This window comes from Aquila chrysaetos, chromosome 12 (assembly GCF_900496995.4).
Source record: "Aquila chrysaetos chrysaetos chromosome 12, bAquChr1.4, whole genome shotgun sequence".
Classification (NCBI taxonomy): Eukaryota; Metazoa; Chordata; class Aves; order Accipitriformes; family Accipitridae; genus Aquila; species Aquila chrysaetos.
In genome coordinates this window covers 32,012,306-32,034,261 of record NC_044015.1, presented here as the reverse complement: position 1 = coordinate 32,034,261, position 21,956 = coordinate 32,012,306, and the positions used below count along the sequence as shown (strand labels likewise).

The following is a 21,956-nucleotide window of genomic DNA, read 5'->3' as shown; positions in this document are numbered from 1 at the left end:
CACAAATTAAAATAGCCAGAGAGCTCTTACTTCCTATAGCTTGCAGCAGCTCGCTAAGCTTCCCAAATTAGTAAATTTGTCAGAGTACAGAGTGTGTGCTTTGGTGTTGCCCCTGCCCTACTCTTTCAGTGAAATAGGGAAAGCAGAAAAAGATACTTTCCTATGCCAGGAAATTCCAGCTGCTGCATTAGAACAATGTTCTTGCTGCTCTTGAGCCCTTCAAGTGTGATTTGTTTGGTTTTTATTACTGTATGTATGAATTTTTAGCCCTTTACCTTGTGTTGCTGTTCATACTAGATTGCTTCAGAAAGATCCATCTCGTAGGACCTGCAAGGCAATATCAGGGAGGTCTTTGGGGTTTGTTGTATACAAAGCACCACTGTTCCCTTTGTACTAGAGGTGAGATCTGTCTGGGCTTGTCTGCTCTGAAAAAGCCTTTAGAGGCCTGGAAACAGGAATCAGGTCAAGCGGAATGTTTCTTGATAGTGTAATGAGGTTAACTTTCAGCGGCTGAATTAGACATTGCTACCTACAGTAGTTAAACCTGTAACATACACACAGGGTCAATGTTCAAAATTATGAAATGCCTTCTAAGTTACTACTTAAATTAAATTGCTTGCCCTCTAGTACAATTTTAGTGTTGGACTTTGTTTAGAGATCTGTTTCTACTAGGGTGAATAAATAAATACATACTGATAAATACAAACTGAATACATACTGATGACTGGAGGGGGGGATATTTTACTTGGGCAAAGATGGATTTTTTTCTATTGTATTACTTTGTCAAATTATATAACCAATCTTGCTTCCTCACAAGACAGACCAGTACACCAAGTAGTAAGGCTAATTAACAGATGGAAGGATACAACATTTTAAACTTTAAAATCAGCAATGCCATTTAGGTGGGTTTTAATTCAAGCCACAAGGAGATGATGGAAGAATTACAAACTTTTAGAGAATGACATAGCCAAGTTGCTCTGTTTAATCCTTATTGCTTCAGGCACATTTTGAAGTAATATTGATGTATAATCTCTGACTGATAACTGGAGTCCAGAAAGAAGTCCTCGAACTATGAAAGCTGTTTAAAACAAACAAACAAAACCCCCTTGCAAGCCCTGAATCTAACAGCTTCCCACCTTTTCAATTTAAAATGCATCCTCTTCATAGAATGTTTACAACTTGATAATTAAATGTGAGGGGTATAATAGACATAAACTAGGACAGAATACTACTTTTCCCCTGCTTTACTTAGTTTTTTTGGAATGACAACACACTTCTTAAAACCGTCTTGAATTTCCTCAGTTCCTTCAGATTGTCCCTCTGTCCATGTGTAAGTAGAATAGCATGGACAAACCCACATGAACTTATTTCATTTGTGTGCGTTCACAGATGGATCCAAAGTTGCGTCCTTCATTTGCTGATATTGTCAAAACACTGGAGGAGGTTTTAAACCGCCTGAGAAATGAGGACTCGGAGAGAGAGAGAAAGTTTTTGAACCTTGACAACAGTGAAAGAAAACCCAAAGGTAAGTGTCTGTATTGTACAAACATTGCTGCAGGCTCATAGCAAGAAGATACAATGCTTCATATTTTGAAGACTGGGATTTCAGCTATATATGGTATTATTTTCAGCTTATGAATGACTTTTACTCAAAGCCTGAAAATGATTCTGGAACAATGCTATATACTTTGTACTGCAGAGTGTCCTTTGGGAAAAAACAGCTCACTGTTTCTTAAAGTGCCTCAGAAGATTCTGCCCACAAGCTCTTGAGAGGAAATTTAGAGTTTATTTGGAAATGCTTTTGTAAGTTGCTAATAGTATATGAAAATCTATCAATTTCTGCTTTGTTCCTGCCATACCTAGTCCATATACATAATTTCTTTGGTGTATGTTACATGTAACACTTAGAAGCTTCTTAAATTCCTTCATGAGGAAGAGCAGAGAAGATGCAATACTCTGAAAGACTGGGGAAAAGATGAATCCCAGATCTGCTTGGGAATGTTGGCCTTGAAGGGCTTTCTCAAAAGCTGTCTAGTGCCACCTGCTGTGGGGGGTATACTGCAAGCAGTTCTTGTAGGCTGGGGCATATTCTGACTTAGGTATCTTTGATGTTAGTAGACTTCGAGTACAGTAAAAATAGTTTCTCGTATTGTGTATCTATAAATACACAATATATATACATATCTATCTGTAATATGGTTATAGATTGAAATAAGTTCTGTATTTCAAACCACACGGAGTGCATGTGTGTGGTAGTTCTCCCACATCTGGAAAGCATCTAAAGGAGATGCGAGTTAAAAAGGAAAATTGTTTGTTTGCATGGTGGTTTGTTTTGGTTTGTATTTTGTTTTTTCTTTTCATTTTCCTGGCATTCTTCCTTTGGTGTACGTCAGATTTGCATCTTCTTGGAGAAGTGTTATGTGCTGTTCTTTGACTTGCATAGTCTTTCCTAGGTGGAGTGACTACAGTTTAAACTGTGGCAGTATTTAAAGGGAAAAGCAGAAATCTGTATGTGCTTATTCTGGAAATGATTTGTTATTGCTCTACCACAGAGGCACCTTGAGAGCCAGTGGCAGATGCATGTTCCAAACACTCAAGGAGTTAGCATCTTTTCCTGAACAACTATGATTTTTCCCATCCTGTTCTAGTGATACAGCTTTTATTTATTGTTGTGGTTTAACCCCAGCCAGCCAGTGGGATGGGAGAGAGAATCAGAAGGAAAAAGGTAAAACTCGTGGGTTGAGGTAAGAACAGTTTAATAGAACAGAAAGGAGAAGTTAATGATGATGATGATGATGATGATAATATTATGACAATAATAATAAAAGGATTGGAATATACAAAACAAGTGATGCACAATGCAATTGCTCACCACTTGCCAACCAATGCCCAGTTAGTTCCCAAGCAGCGACCCCCCACAGCCCCACTCCCCCAAGTTTATATACTGGGCATGACGTCACATGGTATGGAATACCCCTTTGGCCAGTTTGGGTCAGCTGTCCTGGCTGTGTCCCCTCCCAGCTTCTTGTGCCCCTCCAGCCTTCTTGCTGGCTGGCCATGAGAAGCTGAAAAATCCTTGACTTAGCATAAACACTACTTACACACTGATGTTTTAGTTGTTGCTTACCAACATGCTTCTCATACTGAATCCAAGATATAACACTATACCAGCTACTAGAAAGAAAATTAACTCTATCCCAGCCAAAACCAGGACATTTTTTTATATATATATGTATATATACACACACACACGTGTGCACATGTGCGCAAGTAAATACACACACATGCATATGTACAACTTTTTAACTCCTATTCATTATGGTCAAACTCTCATGTATCCCTAGTTTCTATATTGGATAATGTACTGAATGAAGGCTGGGATGGAATGATTTAAACTCTTCATGGTATCAGGAGGGGCATTTATTTTGGTCTTAGACTTTTCCCATCAGGGTGAAAAAGTCCCAATTCCTTTGGCAATTATGTTTTGTACTTGTTCTCTTTTATGCTCAGTATCATCAACAGATCTTGGGCAACCTCTGCTGGAAGCCAGGATGATAAATCCAGAAGCATGCAAATTGTTCTTCTCCAAGACCTCCCTGTGCCATCTCTGCTGTGTCAGTGTACTGGCAGAGAGGAGGTTTGAAGGGGCCCTAGAATACAGGGTTTGGGTAGAAGAGGGAAAGACTTCCTCATTCCTACCAAATTTTTATACAGTTTTCTTTCCTTTGTTTTGTCTAAAGACAATATTGTCTTGCCAAATTAGCATCCCCCATAATGTGGGTGGCAAATTTGATCATAAAATGATAAAGAAGCAGTCCAGTTTCAGTGCCCAGGGAAGTAAGATGGCATTAACTGAATCTGCATTTCCTCAAGTCTTCAAGTTGACTTTTAATTAGCCTGAGGCATGAGTAAAGAGGAGAGAATATTTTAAATGTAGTTTTGACTGCCTTACATTTAAAAGGTCCTGTGGACAGTGCTGCCAAACCTCCACGTTTGAAACCAATAATACACTGAGGAGAAGAGAATGGTGTGTTTGTGTTTGTGCAGGAATTTGTAAGGAACAAGCAGACATGTGCTTATGGAAGATACTTTGGAACATGAGAAATGCAGCTTTTTCTTTACAGTTGTCATGAAGGCTCTGTGAGTGAGCAGATATGCAGGTATATAGCTCCTTTAGCTAAGAGTATTTCTCTTCTTCTACTCAGGGCCAATGGAAAAAGGACCAGGAGTAAAACGTTTGAGTTCACTGGATGATAAGATCCCACCCAAGTCACCCCGTCCACGTCGGAATATCTGGTTGTCACGCAGCCAGTCGGATATCTTCTCCCGCAAGCCTTCCAGGAAGATAAATGTGCAGGACCCCTACTATACGCCAAACAAAGGGTTAGGCCGGAAAGTTAATCCCTTCAGTGCCCGGGAGGACCTCAAGGGTGGGAAGATCAAATTCTTTGACATGCCAAGCAAGTCTGTGATTTCCCTGGTGTTTGACTTGCATTCGCCAGAGGCAGGTGGAGGCCTGAAAGCCAGCCAGTCCCAGTTCCGGCAGGCGTATAGCACAGACTGGCAAGAATTTTCCCTCCTTCCTGGGAGGAGATGCAGATCACTTCCGCTCTCTCCTGAATTGCCGCACAAGGAATACGGCCTGTTTGGGGGACTGTCTTCAACGGTCAGCAGGTGTGACCCAACCCAGCTAGGTGCAGAGGTTCGGCAAAAACTCTTGAGTAGCAGTAAATATGGTGTGTCAGAGATTCCCCCCTTTCAAGCCAAGTCTCACAGGCCAGAATTTCTTCCTGTACCAGGACAAGAAGAGGATATGGACTGTTCAGATGTGCCGGTGGCCCAGGAGGAAAACGGGTTTTGCCCTGTTGAGAACACAAGTGGAGATCCAGCATGTAATCAACCATTAGTGCTGACCCAGCCTGAGCCGCTATCTTACGAAAAGCTCCCAGTTGAGAATTCAGTCAACTCTGAGGGACATGGCTCCTCGCAAGTGTTTGCAGGTTGTCTCCCTTCTGAAGAGATGGAGGTGGAAGATGACCTACTGAAAAATACTCCGCTAGAGTCTACAAAGCCTCTATTCAGTGTTAGTCCTTCCACCGAGCTGAAGAAAGAGGCATGGCCCTTCAGGGAGCAGGATGGGGATGGTCCTGCCCCGTTGTCTCAGACCTCCTCCAGCATCTCAGCAAGTGGCAGCACACAGTCAACTTGTGACATATGAAGAGAGGGCTCAAACTGAACGTGTCCTTGAGGGAACAGTTGTTCCCAGTCGCTTAAACTCTATTTTTCTATAGTGCTGGGCTTCACATTTGAAAGAGACTCAGCAGATGGTAGAAACTGGCTGTCAAACAGATAGCTGCAAGACAGCGTCTGGAGAAGACTGATTATTTTAACTTTATTTCAAACTGTGCTTATTCCCTTCCCTGATTTGCATTAGGAGGGGAAACTACTCCAGCAAGAATGGCCATGTGGGCCCCACAGTCCTTCCAAGAGTCAGCAGCCAGAGCAGGCACTGTGTAAACAGTTTGACCTGGATTCCAGCATGGAGTGTTTCAAGGCCTTAAGCTCCATGTTGGGTAGAAAGAGTGACCCTTAGATTTTCCCTCTTCCTCTGACTGAACAGCTGCTCTAAACCACTGCAGATTTTGCATTAATATTCTGCAGCAGTGCATGTGAGTCGGAGCTTCTGCTTTAGAAACAGGCACAGAGATCTTTCAGAGCTGTGTTGAGCAGATAGGAATGCTCTCTGGTCCCAGGGCTGCTGTGAATGCTGTTGCAGCATTAAACAAGCTCTTCTTTCAAAAGCAGCAAAAACAAAACCCCTTATGCTGGTCGCAGTCTGCAGGCTGAGTCACATGACAAGTACTTTGCAATTAACAAGAAGAATTTGTTCCCCGGTGTTTCATTTTCCCTTGGGATTTGATAATGATGTGTAATATGTTAGTGCAGGGAAGCAGGATGCGGTAAGCACCACTCTCCTCCTTGCACAGCTCTGCATGTACCTCAACCTGAATGTGGAGGAAGATTTGCCGAGGGCACAAGAGGAGAGCTGTATTCCAGGTGTTGCCATTTCTGGGCTTCTGGAGAAACTGCCAGTGAAAGTACCAGTTGTACTGAGCTTTTGCGGGGGGTGGGCTCTTACCTCTGAAGAGCTGAATGGACATCATGATCTGTTTCTGCAGAATAGTTAAGTCCAATATCTACATCACAGTTGACTATTATCACTAAGCTAGAAGGGTCACATTCACCTCCCTCTCTGGTACAACATCACATCTCATTGATATCACTGCTTGATAGAGGACAGGAATCCCCTGCTCAGGGAAAGTTGCCAGCAGTGTTGCAGCCACACAAGTGCTCTTGGAGAGGATAGGCAGTAGACTCACAGAAGGGCTTTGAATTGTCAAGTGAAGAAAATTAGCTTGTCCCAAATTAACGTTTTTTCTTTTACAGAAAGAAGCTGTTGTCTTCATTGGCTTCTCCTGTCACTGAATAGGATGATCTTTTTCTTTTTTTCTTTTTTTCTCTTCCCTCTACCAGCAGGTGCATGTGAAAGAAGCAGCAGTGTAAGCTTTAATGCTGCTTGCTGGAACTAGCATGAGAGATCCCTGCTCTGGGATGCGATGTATGGGAAAGCTTGTTCTGTGATGACATTTGTGCAACATCCTGCCCTTTTCCACTCTTGTTGTCCCAACAGCATGGGATTTTTAATTTTTATTTTTTTTTTTTTAACCTACATTATCATTCCTAACTGAGGTATGCATTGCATGCCTGCCGAGCAGATGGTGTTGCAGTGGAGTCCAGAATTTCACCCAGGTAGCCTGTTACACTCTTTTCCTGCTCTCTTGTAAGGATGGAAAATGTAAGCTAGTCTCTGATGGAAGCCAGACTATTCCTACTCTTTTCCTATCTCAAAGAAAGGATGAAGGAGAAAGCCTTAGTTCTTTCTTGGCTGAGATGCTTATCTTGCCAGAGGTGTAGGTAACTATTCTGTGAGTTATAATTATGACTTCCTCTTGTGAAGTATGTGTTAACCTGAGCAGCAGTTTTCCCTTTGCAGTGGCTGCGAAGAATTAAATGAGAAAGCCAGTGTTGCTGAGTTACTTAGCAGTCCATGCCAGATTTGGCAGCTGTTAGCAGTTTGAAAGAGAAAATGCCTATGCTTAGCAAGATCACCCTTTTTGGCCCACACCTCTCTGCTTCTCGAAGGTGCTGATCTGTAGAGTAGTCTGTCTTGTGTATCCTGTCTGCAGAGTGCAGAGCAGCTTGTATGGCTGGCACTGTATGTGTAATTTCCTTTGAGGACAGGGAAACAGTCAGCAGAACTCAATTGCCAGCTAGTTGCCTGCCTGGTGCCTGCTTTTTTTTTTTTTTTTTTTTTTTTTTTAAATCTTTTTACCTTTTATACAATTGTAGTCTTTTGGGAGGGAAACCATCAGCACCAGCTTCTGTTGTCACAAGATGCATTTAGGTGTGTGACTTCAGACAAACAAGCAATAATAAGGAATAGTTTACTTCTGGATCACCAGGCTGTGAGGAAGCTGTCCAGCATCCTACAACTGCCTGCAGCCTCTTTGGAGAGCACATGAATGCCTCTGGCTGCTCTGTGGCTTGCATTAGCCCTGATAGTCAGCACTGACACCTTATCATGAAGCCTGTTGCCCTCTCTGACACTGACTGCAAAGCTTGTGCAGTCAGGCTTGGGGTACCTCTGTGGCACCCATCACAGTGACCTCATCTGTTTTCTTACACCACTGTCTCTTAAAATGCTTCCCTGCCCTGAGTAGCTCTCTTACAAAGCAGCATGGCTAAAATTTTATTTTCTTAAATATCCACTCTAAGCACAGCCAGCTGACATGAATAGGGCACATCTCTCAACTTTTCTAGCTCTTTTTACTGAGGTGGAGATGTCAGAAAGAGAAACGCCAAGGAATAGCGGCTCAGGCCTTTCCTGGATTCTTGGTCTGCATGGGAAAAGAGGCATGTGTATGAAACTGGAGTAAAAGGCCATTTAAAAACAGCTAAGTGCTTGCTAAAATCTAGTGTTTCCAAGGGTCTGGATGCAGTTGGCATTCACTGCATCTCATCCCTTTGGTTGTGTAAAGCTCAATCTAGGTTGCACCTAGTAACTACCCCTAGGTTTTCTGCCTACCTGAGGGTGCTTTTCTACTGGGGGCAATTTTCTGACAGCTACTGATGGAACATGAGTATGAACATATGGTCAGCAAACTCCTTGTTTTATAGTGATGTGACGAAGTTTTATTGTAATTGGATTTTATCATGATTTTTGACTTTCTTACGGGAGCAGTCCTTGCTCTTTTAGAACACTTTCTACACATTGCTAGGTTCCCTGAAGAGATCAAAGATTTTTTAAATTCACTTTAAATCTTTCTATGTTGAATTCATTTAAATGTCTGTTATAAGCTATTTTTGTTGTGGTTGCAGGTTGATAAAATGCAACTAAGAGAATGCATGTGAATTGCTGCCCCTCAAAAGCAGTGCAGACAAGGGGCTATAGTAGACTTATACTTGTTGGAGAGGCATTGATGTATTATGTGTAACAGAGCATTGGTATTTTTTGCCAGTACAACTAAAGACACTTGAATAATTCCTGTTTGCACTTAATGCTATTGTTTATATTGCATGTCACTACATTTCTATGCAAGACAAATAACCTTTTTTTTGGGAGGAGGGGCAGCCAGATAGTTGATTAAGTATAAAGATCTTTGCAAGATGATCTATTTTCGTATTTATGAAGGAGTTTTACGTCTTAATATTTTGCAGTCTGTAAATAGCTCAACTTGTAATTAAAGGCTTAGGAACAAGTTTGTAGCCTGTGTATAATAGTAAGTTAACACTGCCAGAAAAAAAATCTTTGCAAAACAACTTTTCTAATATTGTGGATATTTATGAATATGTAAAGAAAGCACGTCTTGTTTTTATGTTGATTGACCTTCTGACTTTTTTTGAAAGATAGAAATGGTGTATGTTTTATTGGAACTGCAATAAGAAGTAACCAAAGATGAATCCAGTTAAATATTTTCATAATTTTTTCTTGGTCAGGTTTTGTAAACTTTCCCAACTTGCTTTCAAAATAAAAATAAAATCAAGGCCTGAGTCTTGTGATTAAGAGGGCAACTCTAGGTTGAAAAAGCTGGCTCAAATGCTTATTTAAGCTATGGATTACATTAATACCTGGCTTGAGATAGTATTCACTGTTATTTGGTGCTGAATTATAAACAGGGAGAACTGTCATCCTTATTCAGTGTTATTTCTCTCCTGCATCTTACTGAAGTGTTACACTATTAAATCCATGAGACTGAAGGACTTTTTTTTCTGCTCTGCCTTATAGCGCTCTGAAGAGTAGACAGTAGCTTGTGACAAGACAAGATGGCTCTTGATAGCCAGGAAGCTTGCCATTGTGGCTGCTCTGTTCTAGCCCTACAGAATAGCTTCAGCAGCACAGAAAGCAGTGCAGTTTAAGAGGACCACATCTGGCTTTAAGTCCCATGCCTCACCCCTTTCTTAGAAGTTTGAAGAGCTGCTGTGGCTTGGTTCTGCATGCAGTTACCCTGCACTAGAATCAGCTGGCCCATTGGGAAGGAGCTTTCTCCTTCCCCTCTCTGCTGTAGGAGCCAAGGTCTCATCTGTGTGCTGTAACCAAGATTAAGGTAAAGTACAACTATGAAGTGGGATAGCTCTCCCAGCTGCATGTTCCAAACCAACCATGGTGCGTGGCTCTTGCCTTTTTTAATAAAAAAAAAAACAAACAAAAAAACCAAAACAAAACACTTTTTCCCTTCCTGACTTCCTTAGAAAGAGAGGAAATAATTATGAGGGTTATAGGGAATTACCCTGCCAGCAGTGACTGAAAGCAGTAACACTTGACTAAACATTCATAAAAACATATGCTTTGCCTGAAAAGCAAAAGCAAGCCTGCTTTCATCTGGTGTCTGGAAGAAGTATCACATCTTCCTCCAGTGACTGTTCATAGCATTTCCTGTCAAGCTGGGTGTAGGGGTCAACAGCTTGGAGCTCTCAGATGTGTTTTTGTAGGTACTTTGACCTTTAGCACATGCTCCTTTTGAAAAGGTGAATCCCACCCTAAACCACTATGTTAAGTGGCAGCATGTAGTAAGGCTGTAGGTGGAGTAAGGATAAGGGCAAGATCTGGGAGGAGGCTGGGGCTCTAACATGCAAAGAAGTTTACATGGGAAGCCCTGGCCTCTGTCTCCTCTTGCTACCAAGCGATTGCCCTCTTCACCTTCTGCAAGAAGGGAAGCCCATGCTAAAGTAGCTAGCATATGGCCTTTCCAGAAAAGCACCCCTAGGTTGTTTTTTCAAAACCCACTTTCAGTGCAGAGCACTCAACTGAAACTTGCAGCCCTGGGTGCAGTTGGAGAGGTGCACTTTTCCTCCCTCTTCTCCAGCCTCACCCCTGCCTTCACAGCCCAGCATGCCACTAAGGAACAACAGGGGGAACTCTAATTGAGAGCAATTTAATCAGTCAGAAGTTAAAACAAAAACAGTAAGAAACTTGCTCCCCTTCTAGTCAGTTCTTGATGGAATAAAGAACTTCAAAACTTGATGGGAAAAACAGCCCAGCTCACTGAGGAGCCCTCTAGCTCTATCCACTGGCCCAGGCCAACTTCATCTTCTGGCTGTGAGCTTTGGAAGATTTAGAAAACAAGCTCTTCACTATTTGAAGTGGCACTGATTTCCCACTGAGGTACAATTTATTGTGGCAGTCTGGCAACCAGGCCCCTGCACCAACATCTGTGTTTTTTCCTTTCTTGAGCATCCAGACATAAGCCATGATGTAGCCAGTCATGAATGCATCAAAGCCAGCTCGGTGTGTGCCCCCCTGTGAAGGTGGCCCATGGGTTTCCTTTTCTGCAGCACATGCTGCTTTAGTCTTGGGGATGTCTGGGTGGTTGACTGAGTCCACCCCAGTGGGAACCTCTGACTTCCCCTCCACTTGGTCACTGTCAGAGACATTTCCCTTGGCAGAAGGGCTCACAGCAGCTGCTACCTGGGCAGCAGTTCCTTCGGTGCTCCCCAGCTCCTCTTCCCGTTGCATGCTGGTGTCTGAGCTGACTTCTGGTTCCATGTCCGTGGAGTTCTCCTCCAGTGGCCTGCCCTCACTGTTAGGTGTGATCTCTGCGAGCTCTGTAGCAGCTGCAGGCTCATAGCAGCTCTGTTTTCGTGGTGGTCCCTCCTCCCCATTCTGAGCTAGCTCAGTTTCTTTCCCTGAGCTTTCCTGTTCAAACACCTTTGCAAGCTCTTCTGTGTTCTTCTGACGCTTCCATTTGTGCTTCCGTTTCTTCCGCTTCTCCTCCCAAAGCTTGTCATCCTCATCAATTATGAGGTCAATGTTATGAGACTGTGGACACTTCGCCCCTTTTGGACACCAGCCATAGGCCTAGGGGGGGAGAGAGAGAGAGAAGTCTGTAGCCACGAGCCTCCTGGCTAGGCAGGCTATCACCAAAACATGGAGCAGAGCTAATTATTCCCTTCTACTGAGGGCTTGTAAGACTGTATCAGGAGCACTGTGTCCATTTACAGCCCCACAACACACAAGAAAGGCATTGACAAACTGCAGCGAGTGCAGCTGGGAGCTGTCAAGATGCAGCATGCAGCGTATGAGGAGAGGCCAAGGAAGGTGGGTTTGTTCCACCTGGAGAAGACAAGGCTAAGGGGATGGGGATATCTAGTTGCTGTCTGCAGCTACCTAAAGCAGAGGTTATAGAGAAGGTGAAGCTAAGCTTTCCTGAGGGGAACATAGAGAAAGGTGAAGTGTTAACAGTCAGGGGAAATTCTGCCTAGATACGTAGGAAAACATTTTTCACAATGAGTGGTCAAGCACTGGAACAGGGGCCTGGAGGTGGGGGTTGTAATCTCTGTCCTTACAGATTTTCAAAATTCACCAAACAAGGCTCTGAGCAGTATTGAGTTGGTGGTTGTATGAGCAACTTCCAGTGGTTTGTCCAACCTATGTTGTTCTGAGACAGTAACATGCAACATCTGGAAGAGCTCCTTTTCTCCCTGAAGCATCTGAAACCAGTTATGATCTGATCAGACAGGCTCTTTGTTTACTACTGTAGCAGCACCAGGACTCGAGATGCTGTGGATCACACTGTGCTACAGTGCCAGAAGCTGCAGACGGGTAATATTTTTTTTATATCTAATGAAGATATGGGGGAGGAAAGAGGTGGCATTTCTTGCTCAGAGAACAAGCGAAACTAACTCAGAACTTGCAGCCCTCCCAAGACAACGATGGGTACTGTAACTCATACCATCCCACTGTTTAGGGCCATATAATCTCTTTCTGAATCTTCACGTCTAATGTCGCCTGTGGAATTCACTGCCTCCAAACAGAGCATGGTATTGCCCTTTCTGTCATGAAGCCACCTGAAGCTTGAAAATCTTCCTTGTGCTGTGAAGCAAGCAAGGGGAAGTTCCCAGGTGCTTTCCTACCTCCTCCTGCTCTGACCATATGTGGCTCTTTCCATGGAGCCAGGAGGGAAGCAAGGATTCACGTTACTTACCGAAAATTTCTCACAGACAGGCACCTTATTTCCCCCTCCCACGTTGTGGCTTTCTTCTTCCAGAGAGCAGTGGCGATAGTCGATGTAACAGGACATGTTGGCAGGGTAGTTGCAGAACTCAACGGTGAGGTGCAGGCCACTGGAGTCCTTCAGCTTGCAGTTCTCTCGCTTGCTGGAACAAACAGGAGTACACAGTTACTGGGGTTAACTCACTGAAGGTACCACAGCGTGCAGCTGGTGCAAACACGCTGCTCTCCACCAAGTCTCAACTCCACTAGTTTCCTGTTCTTGAGCTCTAGCCCCAGCTTGACAGCCTGCTGGAAAGAAACTCAGTCTCAGGAGAACAGCTTTAGTGAGTAGTTGCTTCCATGCTGATACGAAGGTTGGTTTCTCTTAGGCCAACGTACAGGCAGGGACAACGGTGTCTCCAGTGAAGCTATGGGAGAAGGGGACACATAGTTTGATTTTAAATATTAAGGCCGCTAAGATACGTGTTAGTCTTCATAATGTTAATGGACAAAGAAAAAAATGCCCCAAAGTGAGGTATCACGTAGAGCATCCAGCAGCCACTGCCCAGACAGGTTGAACCTGGGCAATGTAGACAACAAGGAAACGTTTTCCATCTCATGAGAAAAGAACTGTTTTGTCCCAAGAGCTGGCTAAAAGGCCCAAAACCTTTGGAAGGCTCCATGTAACTAGACTTGTGGGTTAAAACATTTCAGAAGGCAGTTTAAAAAGTATTTTTATCTTGTCAAAACAAAGCATTCTCATGTTTGAGAACAGCCATCTTGAATGTTTTCAGACCTGTCAAAGTGGCATTTCCTGATGTAAAACTAAAAATACCATTTCTTCTCTACACAGAGCGTGACTTCAGTTTAATGGAGATTCAAGGGGCTGTATCACTGCCAATGGCTTGTTTAGATTGTGTGGGGAGTGCAGAACCAGGGGCCAGACTGACACATGAAGTGGACAGACATCTCTGCTTCTAACATGTGTCTGCCTGGAAGATATCCACGAAGAGCTGGGGGCAGGAAGCAGGACAGGATGCCGTGGAACAAGAGCATGACCTTCGCTTGGAAGGAAAGCAATGGGAGTTGTAGCTGGTTGTACGCGAGTGTCACGTGCGGGATGCATGACACAGCCGGTCAGCGTCAGGAGGTGCAGGGTGCGCTTAGCCTTTAACTGCACTATCCCTTACAAAACCAGGTTATAACTAGCAGACGCTTCAGTCACAGCCCTGTTTTTGTTTGCTCTCTGGCTGAGTTCTAAGGGTCTCTTTTCTGCCTGTGTTCCTGCCACGGCCCTGTGGCACTGCTGGACCAGGGCCAGGCAGGGAATCAATTCTTTTTCAGTTAGATCAGGTCACTCTGTGGTCAAAACTGCTGCCAGCGGAAGACAGAAATCCTCTTTCAGCAGCTGCTCACTCAACAGACAAGGCGTATTACAAAATGCACCCTGATGCACTCAGCACCTGTCCTAGAAATGGGAAGAGCATGGGGCAGAGTTACCTGAAAAGCACCTTCCTTCACTCATTGGGATAATACAAAGAGCCAAACCCCTTGCCTGGAAAAACAAACGAACAGAACACTGTCACTCTCTTTGCCTTTCCTCCCATAAGCTTTAAATACCAGAGTGCTGCTCACCACTTCTTGTAAGCGTACTCCAAGTAGGATGCTACAAAGCGAGTCTCAAACTCTGAAGCATACTTGGTGTCGTATATTCCTGCTGGAAACATTTCCGAAAGGTCAGCGGTGAAGGTGCCGAGGTTGTCTGGGAGGTGAGCATAGAAGCACTGGTACAGGAAAACCAGATCGATCAGGCCATTATGGAGAATGAGAGGCTTCTTTGCTCGTATGAGCTCCAGAAAAAAAGTCCGAACGCTCTGGCTCTGGTTCTCATTGCCCTGCAAGAGGAAGCATTAGTCAGCGAGCCTTCGTGCCTTGGCTTGCCATCACCCCGGGAAGTCCTCGGAGCCTGCTGTAGCAGAATACTGCCTACAGCTGTGACTTGCTCTGACCAAACAGGGGACCAAATATTTCGAATAGCAACTGCAAGAAGTGACAGCCTGCATATAAAACAGCAGGGAGGTGAAAGGGATGCTGCTGCACTCAAGACCCCAGTGTGAGCCCACCTTCGCTCAGCAGCTGTGTGAGGGAGACACCAGGACCGGGGGAAGCCAGCAAACCTCCCCAGCAGCCTGGAGCAGAGCCGGCGGAGGTGTCTGAAGGAGAGTCGTTCTGTACCTTGTCGTTGCCCTTGTGGTAAGGAATCCCCTGGGAGTACTGCTTGTTGAAGTCGAAGCCGTGCTGCACCAGGAACTGCACCGACTGCGGTTCGACAACGTAATCCTCCATGCAGAGGAGCGTCAGGTTGTAGATCTGGCAGAGGTACGTGTTCTCGGACTGTAGAGGGAGAGCGTGCAAAGCCATATGGGGATACCTGTGGCAGGCAGCTCCCGAAAAAGCCAGGGGCGACTCCGCGGAGCACGGGTGGGTTGAGTCCTGTCTCCCAGTGGAGTCCCGGTGCCCGCTGCTCCCTCGGAAGGCGGGAACGAGAGGAAAGGGCCGCTCTGCGGCCCGTGCGCCTACCTTCTCCGGGAGCTGCTTGAAACAGGCGACGCCGAGGGACAGGACGGACCGGGTCCTGGCCGCGCTGCAGACGGCCCGGTACCGCTCTTCGATGCACCTGGGCGGCAGGAAAACGGCAGCTGACGGCTCCCGCCCCGGGAGAGCCGAACCCGCCGGGGGAAGGGAACCGAGCAACCGCTACCGGGAGGGACGCGCCTCGGAGCAACCGCAGCCGGTAAGTTCGGCTGAGCGACACCACCACCCCGGCCGCCCCCCCCCCGCCCCGCACGACCGGGGCACTCACGGGCTCAGCAGCGACTTCCTGGCGCCGAGGCCGCTCAGCTCCTGCGGGGAGACACCCGTCAGCGGCCCGCCCGCGCCGCCGCTCACCGCCACCGCCCTCCGGCCCGCCCCGCCTCACCGTGTCCACGGCGACGAAGGTGGCGGTGCGCAGCGCCAGCACCATGGAGGGCCACAGCTCCGTGAAGTTGTCGTTCTGCACGTCCACCACAGGCACCCGCCACCGCGCCATGGCCGCCGCCGCCGCCCCGCGCCGCTCCCGGGGCTTCTGCCGACGCGGCTGTCCGCTGGCTGCCCGCTCCCCCCGATCGCCCTTCCCGCCCCACGTCCCGCGCTCCCTGCCCGCCCGGGAGGCCCGATTCCTGTCAGCCGCCAGCGGGTTTGTTTTCCCCTTCTCCAAAACCCGTTGTCCGCCGAATGTTGGGGTTTAAGTAAACGGGCGTTTAGCTCGGGCAGCCTGTTGGGGTCCTTCCCGTGCGGCCGCTGGGAGAAGGGGCGGGGCCAGCCTTATTTTTCTCCTCCGGAGCGCTGATTGGCTCCGGCGCGCCGGGAGGTCCCGCCCCCCTCCCCCGGGCGGCCTGAGGACGGGAAGGCGCGAGCCCCCGGCCCCGCGCCTCGCTCCGATTGGCTCACGCGCGGAAGGTGGGCGGGGCCGCCCCCTCCGATTTGTCCCCGCGCGGGGGCGGGGCGCTGGAAGGGAAACATTTTCCCGGGAAAGTCTCACGTGGCGCCGCGCCGCCCCTGCGCCCCAGCCCCGCCGGGGAGCGGCCCGGCCCGGCCATGAGCCAGCTCCGGGCGGCGGCGGCGGCTGGCAGGGGTCTCCGGCGGAGCGGCGGGAGGGCGGCCCCGCCTGCGGGGCAGAGCAGGAAGGGCGCGTCGTCCCGCGGAGGTGCCCGGTAGCGGGAGGGCTGGGGGGAGCGTGGGGTGTCCTCTCCGGGGCAGGGGGCCGCCAGACACGGGCAGCTACCGGTGCTCGCTGCGTCCTCGTAAGGCCCGGCACTCGGTGCTCGTCCTGCCGGCAGCGGCTCTGTCGGGCTCCCGCCTCTGGCCCCGCTGCCCTTTTCCATCCCCCGCCGTGCCCTGACCCCGCGCCGCTCTCCGGGCAGGGGCCCCAGCTCCAGCGCCTGCTCCGCCGCCAGCCCAGCATCTCTTCAGCGACCCGGCTGAGATCGAAGCCTTGCGCGGGAACCTGCTCGCTTGGTACGACAAATGCAAGCGGGACCTTCCCTGGAGGACACTGGTAAGGGCAGGCACCGGGAGGCACCGGGAGGCAGGGCTGCTGTAGCGGGAACCAGTCCCTCTGTCTTAAGGGGGTGTTGCTGAGGTGACCGCGGTGTCTTTCCCTACGCGACGGATCCCTAGCTGCATGGAAGTGGAAGACGGTGTTGGAAAGGGGAGCGTGCTCCCAGCTAGTCCTGGCCGTTCCGTGGTGGGTGGTCTGTAGTCAGTCCCTAGGTACGAAGAGTGAAGCAGGGCAAGAGGGTGAAACCACACTTCTCAAACGTAGCCTCCAACCAGGAGTACTTTTCTCTGGTAAATTTAGTCTAGTTGTCTTTTAAACCTGTTTCGTTCCTGCCTCCGTGGTACCCTGCAGCAGGGAGCGCTGCGTGGAAAAGCTTTTCCATGTATTTGCTTTAAGCCCGCTGAGCGTTTTTATTGGAACTCCTACCTGCTCTGTGCTCAGCCTGGCAATGAGCGGCGAGGCGGAGATTGGGGTGCTGGGGGTGAGCATCAGTCTGTCTGGATGGTGCTGGGAACTGCTTGGCCCTTCTGTGGGATTCAAGTCTGCCTGCAACTGCTTCCCGTGCAGAGGGGCTCGCGTCTGGGACAGCTCCTCTGGTGGGATCTTTGAACCTCTAACGTGAACCCTCGCTGTGGGAGACGTGTGACATCCCTTGTGCTTCGTCAGGTGGAAGGTGCTTTGGCTGTCATTTGATTAACTCAAACTCAGAACTTCTGAGTGTTTAGGGGAAATATTTTTTTTGCAGATTCCTACACAGTGTTCGAAACACACCACAAGCAATTTTATTTTATACGCAGGTCCCCTCTGCGGTGGGGTCCTGTGTCACCTTCCTTCTTATAGTCCCGTCTTCTTCCCTTTTCAGGCAGCAGCTGAGCCGGATGCCGACAGACGGGCGTACGCAGGTGAGGAGCAGGGACTGCACCCCGGTGTGCATGGGGTGCCCCGCTGCATGTTGCCCCCTGGCACGGATGTGCAATATGGCCTCGTGAGGAAACGTGGCTTCAGTTGCCATCCTTGGAACAAGCTGCCTGGAGTGGCCACGAGAGCCACTGACCCCCCCCTTGCAAGGTGCTGGGGGGGTCAGAGAGCTCACTTTGGGCCTGAGGGAGCTCCTGTGGGGCAGCATGTGGGGCAGGTGAGGGGTAGGAAGGGGTCCCATGAGTTGGATGCTGGTGCAGTGCTTGTATCCAGCGTTAACGTGGCCACGGCATGGGGTGTGGGTGGTGTCGGTGCCTCTGCTCTGATCCCTGCTCTGCTTCCTGCAGTGTGGGTGTCTGAGATCATGCTCCAGCAGACGCAGGTGGCTACAGTGATCGACTACTACAACCGCTGGATGCAGGTGACTGTTCCTTACAAAGTCCTGTGCCCACAGGCTGCTCCTTTTGGAGACCTTGTCCACTGCTCTGTGGCAGATCCCCAGCTGCAGAACACGGCTCTGCTTGTCCCTGACTTGTCCCCTTCCCTCTGTACCACAGAAGTGGCCGACGCTGCAGGCTCTGGCGCAGGCGTCCCTGGAGGTGAGCGTTGCTGGGACCGGGTGCTCTCCCTGCCCTCGTGGCTCTTCATCTAACACCGCGCCGCGTCTCTTGGAGCAGGAGGTGAACGAGCTGTGGGCTGGACTTGGCTACTACTCGAGAGGGAAGCGTCTTCAGGAGGCAGCAAGGAAGGTGCCCTCATGCTGGGGCGTGCGGGGCATTTCCAAAGCCTTCTGCAGCCCGTGGGTTGGTGCTGGCTCACATCTGCCCTGCGTCGCTGGGGCTGCGTGCTGCTGGCACAAGGCTACAGAGGCTGGGATCCCATCTTACCGTGGGTAAGATGAGTTGCACGCACACGCCCCGGCTGCTCCCCTAACCTCGGTCCCCTCTTTGCCAGGTGGTGTCCGAGCTGGCCGGCCGGATGCCCAGGACGGCTGAAGAGCTGCAGAAGCTGCTGCCAGGGGTGGGCCGATACACGGCAGGAGCCATTGCATCCATCTCATACGGGCAGGTGAGAGCTGGGCATCAGCGACCGTGTCTCCCCTCTCTGCCACCCAGCCCCACTCCTGGCAGGGTCCTGCTGGCAGGTCTCACAAGCCAGGAGCTCCCCAGGGCTGTGCTTGGCTCTGGCTCTCCCCTGCTTTGCGGTGCATCTTACCCCCCATCCAGCTTGGTCTGTGGGTCAACCTCGTGTGTATCCCCCCTCCGTCCTGGGAGCAGCCCAGCTCCCTGCCTTGCCGGGAGCACGGGCACCTCCTGGCGCAGTAACCTCAGCTCCTGGTCCCAGGCTACCGGCGTTGTGGATGGGAACGTGATCCGGGTCCTGTGCCGCCTGCGGTGCATCGGTGCCGACTCCAGCAGCCCGGCCGTCATCGACCGGCTCTGGTAAGGGGAATGCTCCGTCCCCGCTCCCGAGCTGCAGCGATCGTGGCTGTGCTTGTTGGTGGCTGAGGGCAGGACCACTTGGGAGCTATGGGGAGCTGAGCCTGCGAAGGGAGAGAGGCGTGGGGTGCAGGAGCTCGTGGGAAGCTGGTGCTGCTGGGAGCGGTGGAGAAAGGAGCTTACCTAGGAGCATCCCCCCTCAGAGGCAGGAGGCAGGCAAAGGTCCTGGGGCCCTCTCCTCGCAGAACCCTGTGCCGCTCACTGCCGTTTCTCCCAGGGACATGGCCAATGCCCTGGTAGACAGGAGCCGCCCGGGGGATTTTAACCAAGCCCTGATGGAGCTGGGGGCAACTGTGTGCGTGCCCAAGGCCCCGCTGTGCGGGGAGTGCCCCCTGAAGCAGCACTGCCGAGCACGGAGCAGGGTAAGTACGATGCCAAAGTCTGGGCCCGAGGGGGTTGCCATGCATGGGGACAAGGTGGGCTGGTGGATGAGCCTGTCCTCATTCCTCTCCCCGCTTGCAGGTGGAGAAGGAGCTGGCCTTCGCCTCTCAGAAGCTGTTTGGAAAACCCGCCCCAGTGCCTGACGTTGAGGACTGTGGTAAGTGTGTGGGGAGATCCCTGTTGTAGCCCCGGGTCTGGACCCTGTGGCGACCGTTATGTGGGTGTTTGCAGGTGTTGGGGGCTGCCCCCTGTGCCCCCCAGCCGCGGAGCCGTGGGACAGCAGCCTGGGGGTGACCAACTTCCCCCGGAAAGCAGCGAAGAAGCAGCCGCGGGCAGTGCGAACGGCCACGTGTGTGCTGGAGCGGAGGGGCTGCCATGGGGCCCCGGAGTACCTCATCGTGCAGAGACCCAGCTCGGGTAATGGGGCTGGGTGGGAGGGGGGTGAAGGCACCGCGCGGCCCCTTCCCACCTGCACAAGGGACAGAGCAGCCTGGGAGAGGGATGCACCGGTGATGCGCTTGCTGCTGCGGTGAGGAAAGGAGGCCTTCGGGGCTGTGATGTGGCTCACCGTCCCCGTATGTGCCCCTTGCCAGCTCACATCCCCGTCATGCCCCCTCCCCAGGTCTCCTGGCTGGGCTCTGGGAGTTCCCAAGTCTCACGCTGGCTCAGGATCTGCAGGAGGAGAAGCAGAGGGAGGCACTGGCAGATCATCTCCAGGCCTGGACAGGGCAGCCCGTGGCAGCCAGAAGCCTGCGGTTCATCGGAGAGGTGAGCCTGGAGCCAGACGGATGCAGCGTGAGCCCTCTGTGCTCAGCCATGCACATGTGGGGGACATAGCATGGGGGGGAAAAGGGTCCTCCTTCCCTGCTGTCATTCCTCCCAAGCCTTGCCCCACTCCTCAGAGCCCTGGCAGACTCAGTGCACTTGTAGGGCAACGGAGCAGTGCATCCCCTGCTGCCTGCCAGCTGCCCTTTTCATATGCCTACCCATCTCTCCACAGGTCATCCACATCTTCTCTCACATCCACCAGACGTATGTGGTCTACTCCCTGCCCGTGGACGGGGACATGATGCTGGACCCTGCCTTGTCCCCATCCCGCTGGGTGACGGAGGAGGAGTTCCATGCCTCGGCTGTGTCCACAGCCATGAAGAAGGTACTGGGGGGCACCTTGGCCTTTCCTCTCTTCCCTGTGTCTTCCTGGGAGAGCCTCTGGCATCCCCCTAACCTCTGCAGGCTGTCCTCTTCAGCTTTGGGCTCTCTTGTGCTTCCTTCAGGTGCTGAAAGCACACGAGAAGCAGCGCGGGAAGGAGAGCAGCCCTGGCAAGGTGAGCAACGCTGGAGGGTGCATGGGGAGCCCAGGAGCTGCTCCCTTTTGCTGTGGGCCAGCCTCTGGTGTGTGGTGCTGGAGCCCCCCTGGAGTTTGGGGTCAGGCCAAGGAGCATCCCCAGCCTGGGGCAGGGCTGCGTCTGGGGGATGTGCCTGGCTGGCATTGTCCCTGGATGTCCCCAGTACCAGGGGCCCCTTGCTCCAGAGGGGATCCCTGGAGGCTGTGGGGGCCCTTGGGCTTCAGCTTAGCCCTGCTGCGTCTCTCCCGCAGGGCTCCAAGCGGAAGCGGGGGGCAAAAACGCAGGGAGCAGGCAGCACCTGCGCTGGGACACAGCTCTCCCTCCGCGCCTTCCTCCAGGCACCGACTGCCCCGTGATGGCACCTTCCATGTATGAGACCACCAGAGACCCATGCTGTGGTGAGTCCTGCCCGTGGTGTGGGGATGGTGTCCCCCATACTGCTGTGAGTCCAGTACACGGCCCTGTAATGGTCTCCCACTCCTTGCGGCGTCCACTGGCTTCCCCAGCTCCCCCGTGGGAGTTGCACCTTGACGTGGCCTGGAGCCAGGCTTGCCCTCCCTCCGTGGCTGGAGCCCTCCTGGGGTTATTTGGCCCCGTACAGCCACTGCTCCAGCATTGCGGACTCATGGCAGCAGGGGTTTCTCTCCAGCAGCAGGAAGGCTGCGGACACATCACTCCCACAGCCTGGTACCCGGCTGCCCGCCTGCACCTCGTCCACCAGCCAGCAACTGTGGATGCTGCTGTACTCTTCCTAGCCTCCCATAGCCCTTTTTATACACTTGTTTTTACTGAACCTGAGCCACGGGCTTTCTAATAATAAATCTAAAGCATGTGCAGTTTTTAAAGTGGCTTTCTGCCTCTGTTGGACTGTGCTAAGCTTGGGGTGTTGGGCAGCCTGCGGTCCAGTGTGAGGATGGCTGGCAGGATCCCTACATCTGGGCTGGAAACAGCAGGGGTTTCTTTGTTGATGCACCCATGAACCCCTCAGCTGAGCATTAACTGCCGGTGACCCCAAATAATGCACCCAGAGCACATCTCCTGCAAGGGCAGGCATCAGCCCCCGGGGCTGCGCAGCTCCTGCCTGTGGGCTGCTCCTCTGTGGGGCCGAGCAGCCGTTCCCTGGGCTCTTTGTAGGGTTTTATCCCCCTTTTTTACCTTTT

General features: G+C 50.7%; 3 protein-coding genes across 8 annotated transcripts in view; 2 read left to right on the top strand and 1 right to left on the bottom strand.

The window, feature by feature from the left end:
- Positions 1-9,104, top strand: part of TESK2 (testis associated actin remodelling kinase 2) — an 85,924-nt gene extending 76,820 nt beyond the window's left edge. For both annotated transcript variants that reach the window (XM_030032464.2, XM_041127797.1), the window contains 2 exons: positions 1,390-1,525; positions 4,206-9,104. In XM_030032464.2, coding sequence (XP_029888324.1) covers positions 1,390-1,525; positions 4,206-5,218 — 1,149 coding nt within the window. In that variant the 3' untranslated portion in view covers positions 5,219-9,104. The remainder of the gene's footprint in view (positions 1-1,389; positions 1,526-4,205) is intronic.
- Positions 9,105-10,477: 1,373 nt separating this feature from the next.
- TOE1 (target of EGR1, exonuclease) lies at positions 10,478-16,114 on the bottom strand. The gene is made up of 8 exons (XM_030032466.2): positions 16,043-16,114; positions 15,531-15,800; positions 15,414-15,454; positions 15,131-15,227; positions 14,786-14,944; positions 14,186-14,445; positions 12,543-12,714; positions 10,478-11,416 (listed from the first exon to the last, which is right to left on the bottom strand). The coding sequence occupies exons 1-8, from the start codon at positions 16,112-16,114 to the stop codon at positions 10,622-10,624; spliced, it is 1,866 nt and encodes a 621-aa protein (XP_029888326.2). The 3' UTR covers positions 10,478-10,621.
- On the top strand, positions 16,009-21,641 carry MUTYH (mutY DNA glycosylase). Of its 5 annotated transcripts, none has more exons than XM_030032471.2 (16): positions 16,015-16,298; positions 16,516-16,649; positions 17,515-17,554; positions 17,918-17,991; positions 18,128-18,169; positions 18,248-18,319; positions 18,525-18,638; positions 18,915-19,012; positions 19,287-19,431; positions 19,532-19,607; positions 19,682-19,867; positions 20,073-20,218; positions 20,451-20,603; positions 20,725-20,775; positions 21,048-21,194; positions 21,449-21,641. In XM_030032471.2, the coding sequence occupies exons 1-15, from the start codon at positions 16,190-16,192 to the stop codon at positions 21,150-21,152; spliced, it is 1,545 nt and encodes a 514-aa protein (XP_029888331.1). In that variant the 5' UTR covers positions 16,015-16,189; the 3' UTR covers positions 21,153-21,194; positions 21,449-21,641. The 5 variants fall into 5 exon arrangements, 4 of the variants coding, with proteins under 4 accessions (XP_029888331.1, XP_029888330.1, XP_029888328.1 ...); XM_030032470.2 differs by having other exon boundaries at positions 16,016-16,298; positions 21,446-21,641; XM_030032468.2 differs by having other exon boundaries at positions 16,017-16,298; positions 21,284-21,641.
- The last annotated feature ends 315 nt before the right edge of the window (positions 21,642-21,956 follow it).